This window comes from Epinephelus lanceolatus, chromosome 24, assembly GCF_041903045.1.
Source record: "Epinephelus lanceolatus isolate andai-2023 chromosome 24, ASM4190304v1, whole genome shotgun sequence".
Lineage (NCBI taxonomy): Eukaryota > Metazoa > Chordata > Actinopteri > Perciformes > Serranidae > Epinephelus > Epinephelus lanceolatus.
The window spans coordinates 2,289,909-2,310,125 of NC_135757.1; the positions used below are offsets into that span (position 1 = coordinate 2,289,909).

The 20,217-nt window shown below is 43.9% G+C and overlaps 1 protein-coding gene and 1 long non-coding RNA gene across 2 annotated transcripts in view; one reads left to right on the forward strand and one right to left on the reverse strand.

Moving 5' to 3' along the window:
• The window catches only part of LOC117250112 (zinc finger protein GLI2-like), a 115,847-nt gene extending 101,001 nt beyond the window's left edge, over positions 1-14,846 (forward strand). The window contains exons 9-14 of the mRNA XM_033616126.1: positions 514-654; positions 3,651-3,800; positions 5,000-5,164; positions 5,709-5,987; positions 9,600-9,948; positions 12,138-14,846. Coding sequence (XP_033472017.1) covers positions 514-654; positions 3,651-3,800; positions 5,000-5,164; positions 5,709-5,987; positions 9,600-9,948; positions 12,138-14,257 — 3,204 coding nt within the window. The 3' untranslated portion in view covers positions 14,258-14,846. The remainder of the gene's footprint in view (positions 1-513; positions 655-3,650; positions 3,801-4,999; positions 5,165-5,708; positions 5,988-9,599; positions 9,949-12,137) is intronic.
• The window catches only part of LOC117250118 (uncharacterized), a 46,376-nt gene that overhangs the window by 6,038 nt on the left and 20,121 nt on the right, over positions 1-20,217 (reverse strand). The window contains exon 2 of the long non-coding RNA XR_004501059.2: positions 18,950-18,988. This is a non-coding gene — a long non-coding RNA (uncharacterized LOC117250118). The remainder of the gene's footprint in view (positions 1-18,949; positions 18,989-20,217) is intronic.

Below are 20,217 nucleotides of genomic sequence, written 5' to 3' on the forward strand. Positions count from 1 at the left end.
TGATGAGGTGAATCAGGTTTATGATCAGCATTTTTTGTATGTTTTAGACTTTTTCAAGCAGAAATGTCCACCTGTGTCCTGACCTACAGACTTTGAGAGTGATCCCACTCTTCATCATTTTAAAAGGTCTGAACACAAAGATCAGGTCGAGGGACTCTGTGTTTGGCTCGTTAAGCTTCACGCTGCCTAATTACAGAGGAACCAGGAGCTGTAAACACAGGTCACGTGTCAGTTTGTGGTTCAGGTTGTCAAAACAAATCTGATTCCAGCCTCTTTAACTTCAGTGAAGCATGACGCTCTTCAATCTGTAATTTACTGTCTCTGGTGTCCGTGTCAGGTAAAACATACGAGCAAACAGCTGAATGCTGTAAACGCTTCCACATGTGCTCGCTGCAGACACGCCCTCAGAAGAAGACGAGTGTATCCGAGTCAACGTGGATCACTTAGAAGATAAATATCTTGTTTTAATTCCTTTAAAGAGTGTTTAGATACGTCTCTCTGCGCTCTCCTCAGAACCACCACGGCAGCTTGTTGGACCTGAAGGACGACGTGGATCGGGACGAATGTAAGCAGGAGCCCGAGGCCGTTTACGAGACCAACTGCCACTGGGAGGGCTGCATCAAAGAGTACGACACGCAAGACCAGCTGGTCCATGTAAGTGTGTGTGTGTGGGAACATTTATTTAACACTATTATTTATTGACTCTGGAAACATTCCGTTTTTCTAAGTGGGAAATTTCTTAAACTTCAAATATAGTTCAGCTTCACTCTGACCTTGTCACATATCGATGTTTGGTCATGGACTTTCGAAGTCCAAATATGACGTCCAAGGTTTTGATGTCTGTTTTCACAGGAAATGTACAGTTTGCTTTCAGTCTCTTTCAAAATAAAAGCACTTTGTCAGTGCAACACCGCAAATTGATGTTTTTTTGCCATCAACAACAAAAACATGTGGTTGGGTTGAGGCAACAAATGCATGAGTTGGACTGGGGCAACAAAAATGCGGGTTGGGCTCTGGCAACAAACCCTCCTTGTTGAGTTTAGGCAATAAAAACACATAGATGGGTCAAGGCAACAAAAAGACGTGGTTAGGTTTAGGCAACAAAATCAGGTTTGGTTTTATAATCTTACGGGACCCGAACACCAGCCACCCAGTTGAAAGTTGTCGTTTGTTGGACCCATCTTCCACCCCTCCTGCCTGCCCAACTTGGACTTTCGTCGCGTCCCTGCTGCCAGCGAGTGCCATAAACTATAACGGTGACCGGCCTCATATCATGCTGACGTTAAAGAACGACTTTTTCGTCAGTGTCTGACGCCGCAAGTCACTGCCCAAGCGTCGGATTTCACGGCTTCGGAGTGAGGCCGAGTTGTTATGCTTCATTTTACCTGTGACTATTAAAAATAAAGCCAATTTCCTCACATGTTTTCTCAAACTACTTCCTGTTCAAAGACATGCTTAGTGTTTATACTTATCAGGTCCTATTTAACCCAAATAGCTTGAAGAAATTGAAAATAAATACCTAACAAAACCTGGAGTCTCAGGAGGATATAACATTGGTCTAGTTCTTTTAAAACATTTTAATATTATGTCCTCAAACGACTGTTCCGAGACCAGCTGTGAGCAAACACTTAGAAACCTATAAGAAAGAATTCTCGCAGATGCACATTGAGTTTTCCAGCCATCGTGTCCCTAACCGTCTGACCTCCAAACCATCATCACTTTGCTTTTTCTCTCCATCACAACAAGCAGAGTCTTGGTGAAAAGCGTCTGAAACATTCCACACCTCCAGTGAAGCAGAGAGAGCAGAGAGGGGGGGATTAGTGAGGGTCACCTCACAGACGTATGGCATCTTCAAACGTCAGGGTTTCATCGCCAACATTGCTCTGAAGCTTTGAAGTGGTTCCTGTAAACAGATGAGACTGCGGTCGGCGGTGTTGTTGCAGAGCTATTGTCTCCTGCAAATTAAGACCACATTTCCCATAAACTCCAGAACTTCCTCTCGTCTCGTTGGTGGAGCGCCACCGAGCTTCTCTTTAATAATTAAGGATAAACATGTAAGGAATCTGTTTTCCATCCACATGGAGGAGCAGTTCTCTCTTCCTTTTTTTTGCGTTGTAGACATTGCCAGGTTTGTGTCTGTGCAGAGACCAAAACCTGAGTGTATCTGCAACCTGTGGAGGTGCTGCACATAAGCGTGTGCGGAGGGATACGCTGTTATCTGCTAAGAAATAGTTCCAGCATGCAACCTGCCTCCACCCTAGCTCCTCCTTTTCATGTTGTGTCTGACTTACAGTATCAATGTCATTTCTGTTTGTCATTGATGCTGCTCGGTTCTGTTCCTTCACTGCCTTATATCTTTACATGTAGGCGCGTGGAAGGGCAGGGAGGTTTGCTCTCTGTGTTTAGGATTACAAGGTCTATAAATCGGGGTATGACTAATATATGAACAAACCGTTCTGTTCAAACTGTCAGAATATAGACAGGAATTAAACTGGAAAATTTGGTGTATATAAGTGCTGCTGATGTAAAATCTTTGGTTTAGAGTTTAAGAAAAATCTCATTTTAAGATATCTTTGTAAAAACATTTTTAGACAAAAAAACAAGATAACAGTAAAAAAATGTAACTGACAGATGTCATCTTGAATCTCTTATTATTTTCTACATCACAAGATTTCCAGAAATTTTAACATTTAAATATGCAAAAACATGATCTGATTAAATATGAGCTGATTTGCATACATTTTCACAAAATTCCTGTTTCATTTTTTCTTCACATTACAGTCTCTTTTGATGTGAACAAACCCCTTCGTAAAATCCCTCAGAATGTAGATATGAATCAAACTGAAAAAACTTGGTGTGTATAAGTGCTACTGAAGTAAAATTTTGAAGTTTAAGAAAAAAATGATTTAAGAAAATATTCTTTGACAAAAAAATGACATAGCATCTGCAGTTTATAAGTTACTCTTTTTTCTAATGCAAGTTTTCTGATATTTGACATTTAAATATGCAAATGAGGCAATATCTAATCAAATAGCAACAGAAATCTGAACTAAAATAAACCTAAATGTGTATTATTTTTTCTTTCTTCTTTCTTGTCTGAAAGGAGCTATGTTATAGAAGCAAAACAGCCCTTAATCTCAAAGTTGACCAGTGCAATGGAGCGTGTTGCCCAAAAGACAAAATCTCCATCCTATCAAATAGTTTCTGTCAAAAACGGAGCTCTAAAAATTTAAATTTTTGTGACAAAATGATAAAAGAAATGGGTCACAATATTACATCAGGCCAGGAAACAGGACACAGAGAATTATTATGATAATAATAAACGTTAACTTGATTTTAAAAAATATATGAAACAAGTTAAAATATTTGCACGGAACAGGCAGATTTTGTGACTTGTTTAAAGAAAGAATGAGTCAAACTTTAACCGACCAATGATGAGAGAATATTTTATCTGACTCTTACAGTCGTCTTTCATTCAGCGTGATGTAAAGAATCTATGCAGCACTAATTAGTGAGACTGTAACACTGCTGCAGCCTCCCTCTGAGATTTACACCGACAAGATGGATCTCTACAGAAAGAACAACATGAGAGCCTCTTAGTGGACAACTCACTGCTTCTGTGTGTGTGCGTGTGTGTGTGTGTCCTGCAGCACATCAATAATGACCACATCCACGGAGAGAAGAAGGAGTTTGTGTGCCGCTGGGAGGACTGTTCGCGGGAGCAGAAACCCTTCAAAGCTCAGTACATGCTGGTGGTTCACATGCGCCGACACACAGGGGAGAAACCACACAAGTGCACGGTGAGTGCAACGGGTGGCCGCTGCGCCCTCCGGGGGCCCGTCGGTGGCCGCTCACATGCTCTGAACACCGAGCATGTTTCCACACACACACATGGACACATCTAGATTTTATATATAGCTGTGTTATCTGAGGTTTGTTTGTGTCAATAAGAATTAAAATACCTCGACGGTGCATTTATAACTGGATTCTTTTTGACATTACAGATGAAACGTTCTTTCAAAATCACAAATAAAAACTGGAACTGAAATATAAAAATCGGAGAAATAATGTTAAATGTGTAGATTTTAAAAAACAAAATAAAACGCCATTTTCAGTATTAATACATCTATGGAATCATTTCTGGAATAATTTATTATTTTGTCTACAAATTGTGATAAGAGTGATCTGATCGGTCCAGCAGCTTTTAAAGCACAAACATGGATGTTTTATAGCAAACTGTCACTGTCTTTTCAGCTGCTTTTTAAACATCAAAATAGATGATTTATAGCAAACTGTCACTGTTTTTCCAGCGTATTTTTAAGCACCGAACGCGGGTCTTTGTAGCAACCCATCACTGCTTTCCAGCTTTTCAATAAATTTTGACTTTCGTATAATACAACACTTTAGAGTTAACTGTTATTTGAAATGTTTGGATCACATCAGCTGTGCCGATGAGTCGATGATGAAGCTTGTGAACATAGTAGCTAAATCTGTCCTTGGAAAGAAAGATTTTTGCAGATATAACTACAACAAGATTGAGCTCAAAGGCAGTTTTGTGTTTATATGTCTTGTACTGGCACTCCCATCATCTCTACAAAGTGAAATTGGCTGGCGCACTCAACAGGGACTCTTCTTTAAGTGGTTATGAGGGTCGGTCTACTTGTTGGAGTTGTAAACTAGGTTTCATTACATAGCAGTCTACTGACAAGACTTGTATATCTACGGAAACTGAGATAAAACTGGCATAGAAACGTTTTATTTTGAAAGCTAACTGTCCCAAAATGTGAATGCATTTTGATTATATCTTTTATATTGTTGGTAACTGTTGTGTCATGGCAGTGCTCCACTCCAGAGTGCGCTTTACTGTCAGTATGGCACACAAGTGATGCAGCATATTGATTAAATAGTCCTCAAATGATGTCACAAAACAAACACCACTTCACAGTAAAACTGCCACCACAGGCTAACATTTCTTCTGTTCCTGTCTGTTCCTCTGCAGTTCGAAGGCTGCTCTAAGGCCTACTCCCGTCTGGAGAACCTAAAAACACACCTACGCTCGCACACCGGAGAGAAACCGTACGTCTGTGAGCACGAAGGATGCAACAAAGCCTTTTCAAACGCCTCTGACCGAGCCAAACACCAGAACCGGACACACTCCAATGAGGTAAACGAGTTCAGTTGACACACAAGCCGTGGCTGCTGTTGCTAGAAACACTTTTTCTCAGTGATCCTGTATTTAATAGTTGCGTGAAGCTCAAACCAGTCACTTTGTCACTGTTTTTCCAGCAGCTTTTTGGCACCAAACATGGATGTTTTGTAATGACTTGTCACTTTTTTCAAGCAGCTTTTAAGGGAACCAAATGTAGGTGTTTTGTAGCAACCAGTTGCTATTTTGGCACCAAACGTGGATGTTTTGTAGCGACCTGTCACTGTTTTTCAAGCAGCCTTTTAGATACGAAATATGGATGTTTTTAGTGGTGACATGCCACTGTTTTTAAGCAGCTTTTCAGGCACCAAATGTGGATGTTTTGTAGCAACCAGTTGGTATTTTCTAGTGGCTGTTTAGGCACTAAATGTGGATGTTTCATAGCAAACTGTCAGTTTTTCCAGCAGCTTTTTAGGCACCAAACATGGATGATTTGTAGAAAACTGTCACTGTTTTTAGATGGCGTATAACATAGTGTCTGTATGTTTCTATGTATCCATAGAAACCCTATGTATGTAAGATCCCCGGCTGTACCAAGCGCTACACAGACCCCAGCTCTCTCAGGAAGCACGTGAAGACGGTCCACGGCCCTGAGGCCCACGTCACCAAGAAGCAGCGCAGCGACCTGCCGCCGAGGCCGCCGGCGCCGAGAGAGAACGGCGAGAACGAGGCGGGTAACAGAGAGAGAATCCAGAGGGACGACAAGATATCAGACAACAGCTCCCCCAGAGGCATGGAGGACTACCTGCACGTCAAATCCATCAAGACTGAAAACTCTGTGGTAAGATCGCTTAGAAGTTCATTAACAGAGCTCTGTACTAACGACACTGAGTCTAACAGTATTAACTCCTGAGTTTAACAACAATACGCCTCTTTATTCTAACCTTCCCTCTGCTGGCTGCTTGATTGTCTCCATTTCTCTCCTTTTCTGACTTTCCTTATGGACAGACTTTGCTAAGGTGAGCTCACCTACAGCTTGTTAACACATCATTCACCATCTTTTTCATTTTACTCCATCAAAATTAACGGTTCATTCCAAAATGAGACCCTGATACACAAGTGGGTGAATACTGTCCCCAAAGAAAGTGATTCTTTGTTTGATTTTTGGGGGGAATCCACTTTTCTCCTGGGTTTAACAAAAGAAAATTTACATTTGAAGAAACAGGAGCTACAATAAATGACATTTTAACCATTAAAGCTAGGGGTGGCAGACATCTTGAAAAGGCAAAAACAACTAAAATACACCCTCCTCCTGCAGCTCCTACCTCTCTGTCCTTAGCCCTCCCGCCATACGACCACGGTAGAGCTCTTTCTCTGTTTATCAGACCACAAATAAGACAAGAATTAGCCGCTAGCCACACAAAGGTCCTCCATCTCACTCCCTGCCTCTGCGGACTGATTCCCCAGGAGTAGATGCATCAATCAACATCTGTAGCAGCTCAAATTCAATCAGTGCAAACCCCCCCAGCCCCAGGTGGACCAGAGCGCTGGTGGTCAGCAACAGTGCCAGGTCTAACCTGTGTAATGGCAGCAACAGAAAGTTTGCTTACCTGGCAGGGAGTCAGGGCTGTTCAGTCCATCAGAGGTGGAGTTTGCTGGCTGGATTAATGTTGCTGTGGCTGCTGACTCAGGATTTGTCTCTGGAGCTGCTGCCCAGTGGTGGGGAGTGAGGCGGAGGACACACTCAGTACGTTTAAATGCACAGTCAAGTCAAACTACAGCTGAAGCTCGACTACACCATTTGACTGGACTACTGTCCTTGTCCAAATATAAAACCCTTTTTCCTGTTGACCTATTACGTCACAGACCAAACAATGGACAAACAAGTTAGCTACGGTTAGCTAGCAGCTAACTGCTACCATGGTGGACAACTTTACAGTTCCGTTCAATTCGTCCGTCCAAAAAGTCACGGCTCTGGATGTAGATTTCATCACGTTGTTGCCGGCTACTTCTTCGGTGATACATTTAATGCTTTTAGGCTTTCGGGTCAAAGCCTGGGTCCGAAATTGTGGAGTATGCGCCAAGCGCCTCGACCAGTTTGGGTCTGATTGACTGCATACATGCAGGAGGAATTCGACTCCCAATGCAATGCCCTCTCTCTCTGAAATGACCTTTGATTGGACAAACTCTCCCGAAATCAGAGGCAAGAGGAGGTGCAGAAGTCTAGTTTCTCTCAGACCGCTTGAATTACAATATTATCAAAGGTAATAATGGGATGTTTGCCCAAAGATGCCAAAATTAAACTGCTCACCCCAGCTTTAAGGGAAAGAACGGAGTTAACTTTGCTTGTTAATATTGGAAAATATTTTGGAATCTTCTCAGATGAACTCACTTCATCATATCATCATCAGCTGCAGAAGGATTTTGTTGCATTGTTTTGTTAACTGAACAAACATTGGTTTATCTCTCCATTTTGGTCCCATGAAGTTGTTACCATATAACACTCATGCTGCATGCCATCTCTGATACCATGTGCATCACTCTCCCTTCTCACCGGCAGTGTAAACCTACAGTGGAGACCTATCAAACACCTGTCACAGAGCCTGAGCGTGATGAAAGCAGCTCCTGGATTAATATTCAAACAGTGGGAATTGGTTTTGGCGCTCTGTGCAAACAGTACCCAACCATCACGCTCTGATCAAGACAGCTTTTTAGCAGTGAATATATTAGACTCTGCGAGGGAACCCAGGGCCGATTCAGAGAGATACATGTCGCTGTTATTGTCCTAAACACGGAGATAATGTTGAACCAGATATTATAAATTAACATTTGAGTCCAGCCCTGTCGCCAGAGGAGAATCTTTGCAAACATACAACATTACATTTGTATGTTTCATATCAACCTTGCTAAAGTGATGTAGTATATGAGCTGACTCCTCCTGTGTCGCCAGCCAAGCTGCAGACGACTGTTTGAGACCAACAAACACAAAAGTCTTCTAGGAGCTTTTTAGTCACCAAATGTGGATGTTTTATAGCAAACTGGCTGTTTTTCCACCGGGGATGGTGCCACGATAAGTAGGTGTGTTACCGACACGTAAATGTATTTCCTGTCAGGATAGTGCCACGAAAAGCAGGTGTTTCTTTGCGGAGATATCGCTGTGTTTCTTACTGGGATAGCGCCTCGAAAAGGTGTTCTTTTTTATCAAGACATTGCTGCGTTTCATGCCGGGCTAGTGCCACGAAAAGCGATTTCTTTCTTATTAAGACATCACTGCCTTTCCTGCCGGGATAGTGCCAGGAAATGCGGTTGTTTTTTAACAAGACATTGCTGCGTTTCCTGCCGAGATAGCGGTATAAAAAGTAGTTGTTCTTTACAGAGAAATCACTACGTTTCCTGCCGGGCTAGTGCCACAAAAGCGGTTGGTCTGCTGTGATAGTGCCATGAAAACCAACAGTTCTTAACTGAGGAATCGCTGCATTTCCTGCAGGGATAAAACTACGAAAAGAGGTTGTTTTTTTATCAAGGCATCGCTGTGTTTCCTGCGGGATAGCACCACAAAAAGTGGTTGTTTTTTATGAGACATTGGTGTGTTTCCTTCCAGGATAGTGCCACAAAAGGTGGGTGTTTTTAATTGAGACACTGTAGCACTTCCTGTCAGGATGGTGCCAAGAAAAGTTGTTGTTTTCACTGAGACATTGCTGCATTTCCAGCGAGATTAGTGCTACCAAAAGCGGGTACTTGAAGCCTAAAATATGATCTTTTGCTAATGATGATCGTATTTTCTTTTTGCCGAAACATAACCACACGTTCACCACAGCGTTGTTAAAATGTAAAGCGTCAGCTTATCCTGCTGCATATTAAAGTACAAATGTAAAGTATCTGTGGTTTGCAGAAACATACAATGCAACAATTCTTTGGCGATTGTGTTCTCGAGTCCTGAGGTGAAATATAAGTGAGTTCTTTTGAAAACTAAGAAACAAAGAAAAAGAACTCAAAGTTGTGCAGGTGACAGAGAGACTGTAACTGAAACGAGTCAGCGTGAGAGCAAAGCTTCTTGCTCACCTAAAGACTCAGAAAGCCTCCACAGTTGAGTTTTTGGTGATCACATCTCGTCATGATTGGCCTGGCGCTCTGGCTCGGGCTCAAGCTGCCTTTCATCCTGCCCATTTCTAATTCACAGACAGACTAAGACAGTCTGTAATCTGTGGCGCACCCCCCCACCTCTCCACCCCATCCCCAAAAAACACTCATTATTTACAATTAAGCTGGGGGAGGATAAAAGATTCAGTGATTCACTGTTCGTGGTGCCATGTTAACCACTGCTCCACTTCTGTTAGGAAAAACTGTTTTCAGGACAAACATGCTGCTTCTCTCACGCTCCTTTTATCTTCCTCACTCTCCCTCTGCATTCCCATCACTCCTTCCTCTTCCCTCCATCCACCTCTTCCTCTAGATGTATCAGTCCAGCCCTGGCGGTCAGTCATCATGTAGCAGCGAACCATCACCACTTGGCAGTGCCACCAACAATGACAGTGGAGTAGAAACGGCGGCGCACAGCGGGGGGAGCCTGGGGGACCTCAGCACCCTGGACGACCTGCCCTTCGTGGAGTCCTTGAGCTGTGAAGATTCCGCCGGCGGGGTCGCGGTGGTGGGTCTCCACCTCCGAAAGCAGTTCGGCGCCAGCCAGCGTCTGGAGCATCTGAAGAAGGAGAAGCTGAAGACGGTGAGGGACTCGTGCCGCTGGGCCAGCAACACAACACCCGTGGTCCTCGGCACTAAGCTCCCACCCATACCGGCAAGCGGTGAGTAGAAACGCATTTTTACGAGGCATGCACATGGTTTAAGCAACACACGCACGTGGTTACTGTTAGCCAACAAACGTATGTGGTTACATTTAGCCAACACACAAACATGTATACGTTTATGCAACACACATAAATGTGGTTATGTTTAGGTAACTAACACATGTGGTTCCATTTAGCTAACTAACACGTGGTTATGTTTAGCTAACTAACACATGTGGTTCCGTTTAGCTAACTAACATGTGGTTATGTTTAGCTAACTAACACATGTGGTTCCGTTTAGCTAACTAACATGTGGTTATGTTTAGCTAACTAACACATGTGGTTCCGTTTAGCTAAATAGCACGTGGTTATGTTTAGCTAACTAACACATGTGGTTCCATTTAGCTAACTAACGCGTGGTTATGTTTAGCTAACTAACACATGTGGTTCCGTTTAGCTAACTAACGTGGTTATGTTTAGCTAACTAACATGTGGTTATGTTTAGCTAACTAACACGTGGTTATGTTTAGCTAACTAACACATGTGGTTCCGTTTAGCTAAATAGCACGTGGTTATGTTTAGCTAACTAACACATGTGGTTCCGTTTAGCTAACTAACGCGTGGTTATGTTTAGCTAACTAACACATGTGGTTCCGTTTAGCTAAATAGCACGTGGTTATGTTTAGCTAACTAACACATGTGGTTCCATTTAGCTAAATAGCACGTGGTTATGTTTAGCTAACTAACACATGTGGTTCCGTTTAGCTAACTAACGCGTGGTTATGTTTAGCTAACTAACACATGTGGTTCCGTTTAGCTAACTAACATGTGGTTATGTTTAGCTAACTAACACATGTGGTTCCGTTTATCTAACTAACATGTGGTTGTGTTTAGCTAACTAACACACGTGGTTATGTTTAGCTAACTAACATGTGGTTATGTTTAGCTAACTAACACATGTGGTTCCGTTTAGCTAACTAACGCGTGGTTATGTTTAGCTAACTAACACATGTGGTTCCGTTTAGCTAACTAACATGTGGTTATGTTTAGCTAACTAACACTTGTGGGTATGTTTAGCTAACTAACACATGTGGTTCCGTTTAGCTAACTAACACATGTGGTTATGTTTAGCTAACTAACACACGTGGTTCCGTTTAGCTAACTAACACACGTGGTTATGTTTAGCTAACTAACATGTGGTTATGTTTAGCTAACTAACACATGTGGTTCCGTTTAGCTAACTAACATGTGGTTATGTTTAGCTAACTAACACATGTGGTTCTGTTTAGCTAACTAACGCGTGGTTATGTTTAGCTAACTAACACACGTGGTTATGTTTAGCTAACTAACGCGTGGTTATGTTTAGCTAACTAACATGTGGTTATGTTTAGCTAACTAACACATGTGGTTATGTTTAGCTAACTAACACATGTGGTTCCGTTTAGCTAACTAACGCGTGGTTATGTTTAGCTAACTAACACACGTGGTTATGTTTAGCTAACTAACATGTGGTTATGTTTAGCTAACTAACACATGTGGTTATGTTTAGCTAACTAACGCGTGGTTATGTTTAGCTAACTAACACATGTGGTTCCGTTTAGCTAACTAACATGTGGTTATGTTTAGCTAACTAACACATGTGGTTCCGTTTAGCTAACTAACGCGTGGTTATGTTTAGCTAACTAACACATGTGGTTCCGTTTAGCTAACTAACACACGTGGTTATGTTTAGCTAACTAACACATGTGGTTCCGTTTAGCTAACTAACGCGTGGTTATGTTTAGCTAACTAACACACGTGGTTATGTTTAGCTAACTAACACATGTGGTTCCGTTTAGCTAACTAATGCGTGGTTATGTTTAGCTAACTAACACACGTGGTTATGTTTAGCTAACTAACATGTGGTTATGTTTAGCTAACTAACACACGTGGTTCCGTTTAGCTAACTAACACACGTGGTTATGTTTAGGAAAAAAGAACAGAGTTTGGGTTTACAATCTTGTAGGAAGCAAAAACTGGCCTCCAGGGTGAAAGCGGGTGGTTGTTGGACACATCCACCACCCCTATCACCTGCCCTACTCGGACTTTAAGACCCTTAACTTTTGAACTTTTGGCTCTCCCTGACGCCTTTAATCTGTAACAGCAACCAGTCGCATAAAAATGCTTTGTCCAACACTTATCTAACACTTTCTTCCGTTCATTCACAGGGTCCCTCTTGGAGAGTCCAAGTATGGGTGGTGGTCCGGCGTCCTTCCCTGGTTCCGGCTTTGGTAATCTGAGCTCTGGTAAAACGACTCTGCTGGAAAACCTTTCCGAGCGCCGTGACAGCACCTCCAGCACCCTGAGCTCAGTTTATACCCTCAGCCGCCGCTCCTCAGGCATCTCCCCTTGCTACTCCAGTCGGCGCTCCAGCCAGGCCTCGCAGTTCGGTGCCAACCGCCCCAGCAACCTTAGCTCCGCTGACTCCTACGACCCCATCTCCGCCGACATGTCCCGGCGCTCCAGTCAGGCCAGCCAGTGTGGGGGAGGCAGCGGAGGAGCAGGAGGGTGCAGAGGAGGGGGTTTCCCCAGCCCTCTCAGCCTGACCCCGGCCCAGCACTACCGCCTCAAGGCGAAATACGCTGCTGCCACTGGAGGTGCGCCACCTACACCTCTTCCATACATGGAGCGAATGTGTCTTAAGACCCACGCAGCACTGTGCGGGGACTCCCAGGAATCCTCCACCACCAACCAGCCTTCCAGGCAGTACAGCAGCTATGCCACACGGAGCCTGATGCCCCATGAGGTCCCGTCACACATCCCCCGCAGAGCCAGTGACCCCGTAAGACGCGTGGCCATAGATTATCCCAGCCAGCCACAAATGCAGCGCTACAACAGCATGGGCACACTGAGTGGAGGGGTGACCATGCAGCCCCATCCACCTCCTGCAGCACATCTATTCCAGCAAGGCTGCCTGCGACCGGATGGTAGTCCCCACCACTACCCTTACAGCCTGCGACCGCCCAGCATCTCAGAAAACGCCCCCATGGGGATGATAACGGACGACATCCCTGAAGAGGACCTGATGCTGCCTGATCTCAGCACTGACAACAGAGCGTCAACAAATCAAGATTTCCAAGGAAACCCTAATCTGCAGCATCAGTCGTACTTTCAGAGAAGGATGGCTGTCATGAACATGAACCTGCCTAGTCAGGTTTTAGCCCCCTCCAGCATGAGTCCAGGGCAGCAACGACAGATGTGTCCGTCTTCACCAAGGGACAGTAAGGCCAAAGTACTTCCTCAGTGGAACAAAGTCTCTTTGGGACCCACAGATGCGAGCCAGCACTACTTCAAACCTCAGGTCCGAGGGAACCTGGCTGTCCTCCAGCAAAACCAGAACTTTGGATCTCTTCACAACGATCTCAGATCCAACCAGCAGATGATCCAAAACCTTGTCAACACAACACAGCAGAGATGCAAACAATTGAATACCGAAGCAACCTGCGTCCAGCAGCAGAGACTCCAGCAGTTGTCAAATCTGAATGAAGCACTCGGCTCTCAGTACAGCTTCAACAGTCCTTACGATAAGAACGGTAACTCCACTTATCCACCTTGTAACAACGCAGCAGCAGTCAGGGGGGACATGCTGAGCCCCACATGCAAACAGGAGCCGGCGGACATGCACTTTGCTGATGCTGGATTTCAGCCTGTGCAAGTAAAAACAGAGGAAGGATCGGTCGTGATTTCAGAGCAGCACAACTGTAACATGAATCCCTTGCAAACTGGGAGCCACCTCCAGCCGATGCCGCCGACAGAGCTTCCGAGCAGGCACCTACCAGGGCCGAAGAGGATGCACCAAACGAGGAACCCAAGCACCCCAGATGTTGCCTCCAAACTACCCAGCGGTGGAGTTTTAGGACTTCACTGCAGCAACAACTCTGACGACAATGCCCTGTACTACACAGGGCAGATTCAAGTATTTGAGCCCAACGGGAACTTGGACCATCACGTGGTGAATGTACCTCCTTTTGAGAACAATGTAGTGTCTCAGAGTCCAGGCAACAACCCGACACCAAGGACTGTAGACTGTACCGCAGTGCTGGAGCAGGCGCAGATAGACTTTGAAAGCATGCTGGACGATGGGGATCACTCCAGCCTCGTGTCAGGAACCCTGAGTCCAGGTCTGCTCCAGAGCCTGTCCCAGAGCTCCTCTCGCCTCACTACACCCAGGAACTCGGTGACGCTGCCCTCGGTGCCAGCGGGGACGGGGAACATGGCCATCGGGGACATGAGCTCGTTGCTGACCGCTCTGGCAGAGGAGAGCAAGTTCCTCAACTCGATGTCGTAGCAAACTGTCTTTGAACTCCTGATGCACGATAAACATTCAACCAACTTAACGTTGACTGTGTGTGCGCCAAAAAGCCTCTGCAGTGTGTGACGCTTGTTTCTTGTACAGTCTCATTATTTAAATGGCAGTTTTCTATTGTTTTTGAAAGCCATATTTCTGTTTTTGTTTTTGCCTTAGCGAGTAAATATGATGTAAACAACAGAAGTCTTTCAGTTGTTGTACAGGTCTGCAGTGAGAACCGTTTACTAAGTGCCTGGCTCAGCCAAAACTACGTGTAAATGCAACCTGCGTATCTGGAATGTACCATCGCCACCGACTTGTTTCACACTGTAAATGACTCGAGCTGAACTTTGATATCAAGTCGCTCATATGTGCTGGAGGAGAATCGTCTTCTCTCCCTCGTCACAGCCGCTGATGAACTGTGACGTCTCAGTCGGGCTGCACGGACTTGATTTGTGACTGAATTATGAGCCCATGCAGAAATCTGAGAATAAAGAATCAAGCTTTTTTTTCCTTTTGTACATCGTTGTACCAGTGTGTCGTGCTGGTTGAATGTAAATATCATTTGTACATTTTTAAGAAATACAATATTGACTGATTTTTTTAAACAAATACTGTTTGTGTTGTTCTTCATGATGTTTCTGAGGTTTCAGATTTCTCCAGAAGAGGATCAGAAAGGTTTGAGAACAAGTGAACGGCAAAATATGTTGTTTCTTTTTGCTCTCGAACTGTGACAGTCACATGACTGTTTCCTGATCTGCCACACCGTTGCCTGAAGTTTGGTTTGGTTTAAACGACTAGACCTGATTAGGGTTAAGGAAAGATCCTGGTTTCATGTTGTCGCCATGGCTAAAAGAAGAACTACGAACGATCCAGGTAAAATAAAGCTTTGACAGTTAGTGGCAACTTGTATGTTTCATACTATGCATATCATATCAACATTTCTAACTCACAAGACAGGTACCTCTCCTGCCAACCAATGTCTAGCTGCGGACCATGAAAAAGGTTGTTTTTACCAAGACATTGCTCCACTTCCTGTCGGAATAGTGGCACAAAAAGCGATTGTTCATTGGTTGTTCTTTACCGAGACATCGCTGTGTTTCCTGCCAAGACAGTGCCACGTAAAGTGGTAGATTTTTACGAAGACTTCGCTGTGTATCTTACTGCCAGGGTAGTGCCACAAAAGCACCTATTTTTAATGGAAGCATTGCTGCATTTCCTGTCAGTATGGTGCCAGGAAATATGTTGTTTCTGACTAAATATTACTGCGTCTTCTGCAGGGATAGCGCCAAGAACGTCACTAATTTTCCAGCAGGGATTGTGTCCCCCAAATCAGGTATTTTCAGCCAAAACATGATCCTTTTCTAACCATAACCAAGTGTTTTTTTTGCCTAAATCGAACCACTTGTTAACCACAGTGTTGTTGATATGTGAAGTTTAAACGTAGCAAGACGTCGCTGTTTCTTGACGGAATCGTGACATGAAAAGTGGCTGTTTTTCTTCAAGACAACACTTTTGCATTTTCTTCCTAATAACACAGAAATGCTTCGTATTTGTGGTTTGCAGAAACGTTCAATGCCAACATTTTTTCCGGCCAAAGGGTTGGTATCAAAATCACTGTTTATATGAACCACAGCTTCCTCAGCCTGCAGGGTTGTGCAGCACTATAACAAAACTACATGGGGCTCCTCCCTCTTACTGAAGGCACATGTCCACAAGAGCTCATTTCCAGTTCCAGCCTCTGAAATGTGAAGATTATTCTCATATGTGAAATTACACTGAATATTTTGGGGTTTAGACAGTAGGTCGGACAGAACAAGACACCTGATGAAAATCATGAAAAGCATGTTTGATGTTTCAGAGACCGACCTGAGTCTGAGCCGTGCATACGTCTTATTGAAGCATTTAAACAAATGGCTGACGTGCTTCTTTCTTGCAGAGAAAGTCTCCAAAGTGACGGCTAACTGCTGCATGTGAAAGAAATGAACTTCATTCTGTATTAGATACATTTACACAAACAGAATCCAGCTCTGGAGCCGAGCGCTTCCCTGAACATGAACATGAAGTAACTCAGCCGCGGCGTGTTCTCTAACACGTGCTGTCATCTCCTGCTTCTGGTTGTAACTGCGTAAATATTAGTATTCATCAGTCCGTCCCTTGATTGCTTCCTGTAGGAGGAGGAGTGTTGATCGCTTCAATAATTCAACAACAAAACTTTGGTCTTTGAAGCCACGCTGCTGCACCCTCTGCCGACAACGCACTTTCCTCAAACCTTCCTTGTCAGGCCGCCACACATTCTGAAGATGCTGCACGACCCCTTTGAAATAACTTCCCTCTGACCTCGTCTTACCTTGCCGGCAAGAGCAGGCTTGACATAATGTAAATCCTCACTCGGAGGCTGATGAAAAAGGACGCTAACAGGAGGGGAAAAGGCGAGACGCGTGCTGCTGCTGCAGTTAGCCTGTGTGTACTTCAATATTAGCTCTGACAGAGCGGCCCAGAGGACGCAGCTGCTGAAACCACATAAAACAAAGCAGCCGAGAGAAGCGGGAGGTTCCGGGGACGCAGCGCTGAGAGGAACAAATGATTTTAGTCTGTCAGGGAATTCAGCCGAGGATACGTTTGATCTGGAGTTTGTGATTGCTTCTGCCACTGGAATTCCTTATTCTCTCAGAGATGTGAAGTGGGAGAGAAAATAGCCCCGGGCTGTGAAATCCAACCAGGCCCCGAACAAGAGGAGGAGATAAGACTTGCAAAGATCAGGCATTACCAGCACCTTCATTTATTGATGGAGATAACGGCGCGAGAGAGATGAGACGGGTTTCAGCGCTCTGCCAATAAACTCATGGATCATAAACGTAATTATAGAACATTAAGAACAGATTTCAGTCGAGGAAATGATGCAAGTAAACTGGCAATAGGATGATTTTGAAAAGATATTTTGCAGCAAATTGTTCCAATTTTTTAATGTAAAGGATGCAATTTTCTGCCGTAAAAACAGTCAATCAAAACAGTAGCAATGTTGTCATTACAGTCAGTTTCTCCCGGTTAGAATTCCTTCAGTGTTCATCGTTCATGAGCCAAATTATCCACAAAGGCCTCTTCTTCTCCCAAACAACTGAAACAGGTGATTTAAACCGATAAAAACGACGAATAAAGCCATGCTATGTTAAAATCAGCGTTTTTCTGATGCTGTTTGGCGCAGCAGCAGCTGAGCTGCCGCTAACGTTTGTCCAGCTTGTTTCTCTAATAACTTCAGATTAAGATGTTCAGGAGGTTTTTACAAGGAGCTGAATTATCCACAGAGGTCTCCTCCTCTCCAAAACAAACAGACCAGGTGACTGAAACCCCTAAAAACGATGAATAAAGCGGTTTCATGTTAAAATCAGTGTTTTTCTGATGCTGTTTGGTGCATCAGGAGCCGGAGCTGAGCTGCCGCTAACGTTTGTTCAGCTTGTTTCTCTGATAACTTCAAATCAAGACGTCCCAAAAACTAAAATCCTTCATCCAAATAGTAAATAAAAACCGAGATCTAAAAAGTGTGTCGTAAAAATGTGGCTTAAAACTGGAGAAAAAAAGTCTAATTATGAAGCTTCTGGCAGACAAACACAACCCTGACGTATTGTTGGAAACATTTGGGACAATGCTGATATACAACTCAACAAAGCTTATAACATTGATTTTGACATTTGAATGCAGAAAAGTTACATGTCACATCTTTAATTCCTTCAGGTAGTGCAGCTCAAATTCACATTAAGTATTTGACTCAAGCTCTTAATGGGTATTTAGTAAATTAAGAAGTAAGAGGAGCTGATATCAGAGGCCTCTCTCACCTTGAAAGCTCTTTGGAGTCATCATCTGTCTGAGGACAACCAAGTCTCTAGAAAATATGTTGGCATCATACGTCTCTGTAAACCAGATTTATTACATCTGTACGTTATAATGCAGCTGTGGTTAACACCTGGTTTGATTTAGGCACAAAAACCTTTTGGTTATGGTTTGGAAAAGATGAAGTTTTGGAGGCACAATCCCTGCTGGAAGATTAGTGATATTTCTGTGAAATGCAAATGCTTTTTGTGGCGTTGTCCCGGCAGGAAATGCAGCAATGTCTTGGTAAAAAAAGCTGCTTTTGGTGGCATTACCCCGTCAAGCAAGGTGGCATTGTGTTTGTAAAAACAGACGCTTTTCATGGCACTATTCTGGCAACAAGTGAAGCGATGTCTCAGTAAAAACAGCCAAAAGTGACCGGTCACCACAAAACACTGTGTTTGGTGCCTAAAAGTCACGGAAATAGCAACAGTGACTTGGCAGGCGTCTCACTGAGGTGTCACACCATCTACTGTGCCCCAAAGTCTGCTTATAAACTACGGCACTTTAGAAACACTGAATGAAACGTGCAAATGTAGATATTTGAGGTTTGCAGAAACTTAGGATGCCGACATCTTCTCCTGGTGACCTGGCTTCCTTTGGAGCCCGCAGCTTTCTTTGTATCTTATCTGATTGTTAAGGCTTCGTTTCTGAATCTTATTTCCAGTCCTGCACAGATGATCAGATTTTAGTTTTAGTCTCTGTGTTTCACATCATGAAATGAGATCTTAACCATCTGTTGGTGCGGCTGTTGTTCAGTAAATGACTGACATTTATCAGAGTCTACTGGACACTGAGGGGAAATGCAACATTTCCTGAACATACCTCGTCCTGCAGACGTCTGTGAAACCATCTCCTGGTGTCCTGGAAGTGAACAGAGACAAAGAGATCTGTTAGAAATGACATCAAAGAGCCATCTACCATGCTGAAGGAGTGTGCCATAGCTGTTTGAGGGTTTTACAGAGGATCTAGCTATAAATGCATCACAGAAAGACGTCATTTTGGCTGAAGTTAAGTGTGAGAGCAGATGGTGAGTGCAGAGCGGAGGTGAAGGGCTGAGGTGAAGGCCGAGAGCTGCAGCGTCCCCAGATCGAGACCGATCAAGGACCTTTGCTGCATGACAATCCTGTTGTCTTAACTTTTAACTAAAGGCAGAAAGTTCCCCGAAACAAAGCTCCGACATCCGAAATTTGAAAGATAATGTCCGAGCTTCCACAGGAGATCTAAAGAAAGAATTTCAGACATAAGTCAAGAGCACCGCAGGAAGAAGCAGGGATCACCCAACTGTCTCTGATTTCACTGAGCGACACGTTCAAGTGATTCCTCTGTAGAGTCCGACTCAGCTGCGAGTCGTCTCCAATCAGCACTTGAGTTTTTACGAGCTGGACCGGCGGCGAGGCGCAGAACAGGCCCATCGGCTCAGAGTTTAAAGGCCTTTGCAGGAATGTGTTTTACAGCGAGCGCTGCATTCTCCCGCATCTCTCGGGGCTCCGTGTGAGAGGAACTCTTTATGAGAGACGAGAGTCTCAAAACACTCGGACCAGCCTCCACACACACATTTACACACACTGCCATCTACAGCACAGAATCACATTAATATAATCTTGAAATGAGATTTGTTAAGGTGGACTTTTTTTCCTCTTTCAGCCTGGGGCCACACTTAAATGTTCCAGTCCAGTCTCCAGAAGAAAACGGTGGCATTATACATTTCTGTAAACCAGGAATAGGTTGCATTTCATACATATATCAACTTTCTAAAGTGACGTAGTATATGAGTAGTACAATACGTAGATGGCATGACACCTAGGCGCATTCCCTGCCAAGTTTCCAGACCACTGTTCAAGACCTGCCGGGCTTGTGCTCCCAAAACCAGGTATTTTAAGCCCAAACATGATCTTTTCCAAACCATGACTAGGTTGTTGTATCAATTCCTGAGTTATGGCCAAAAACATGTCTCATGAGCTCACAGTGACCTTTGACCACAAAATATTAATCACTTAATTCTTGAGTCCAAATGGACGTTTGTGCCAAATTTGAAGAAATTCCCTGCAGGTGTTTCTTGAGATATTATGTTCATGAGAATGCAACTGATG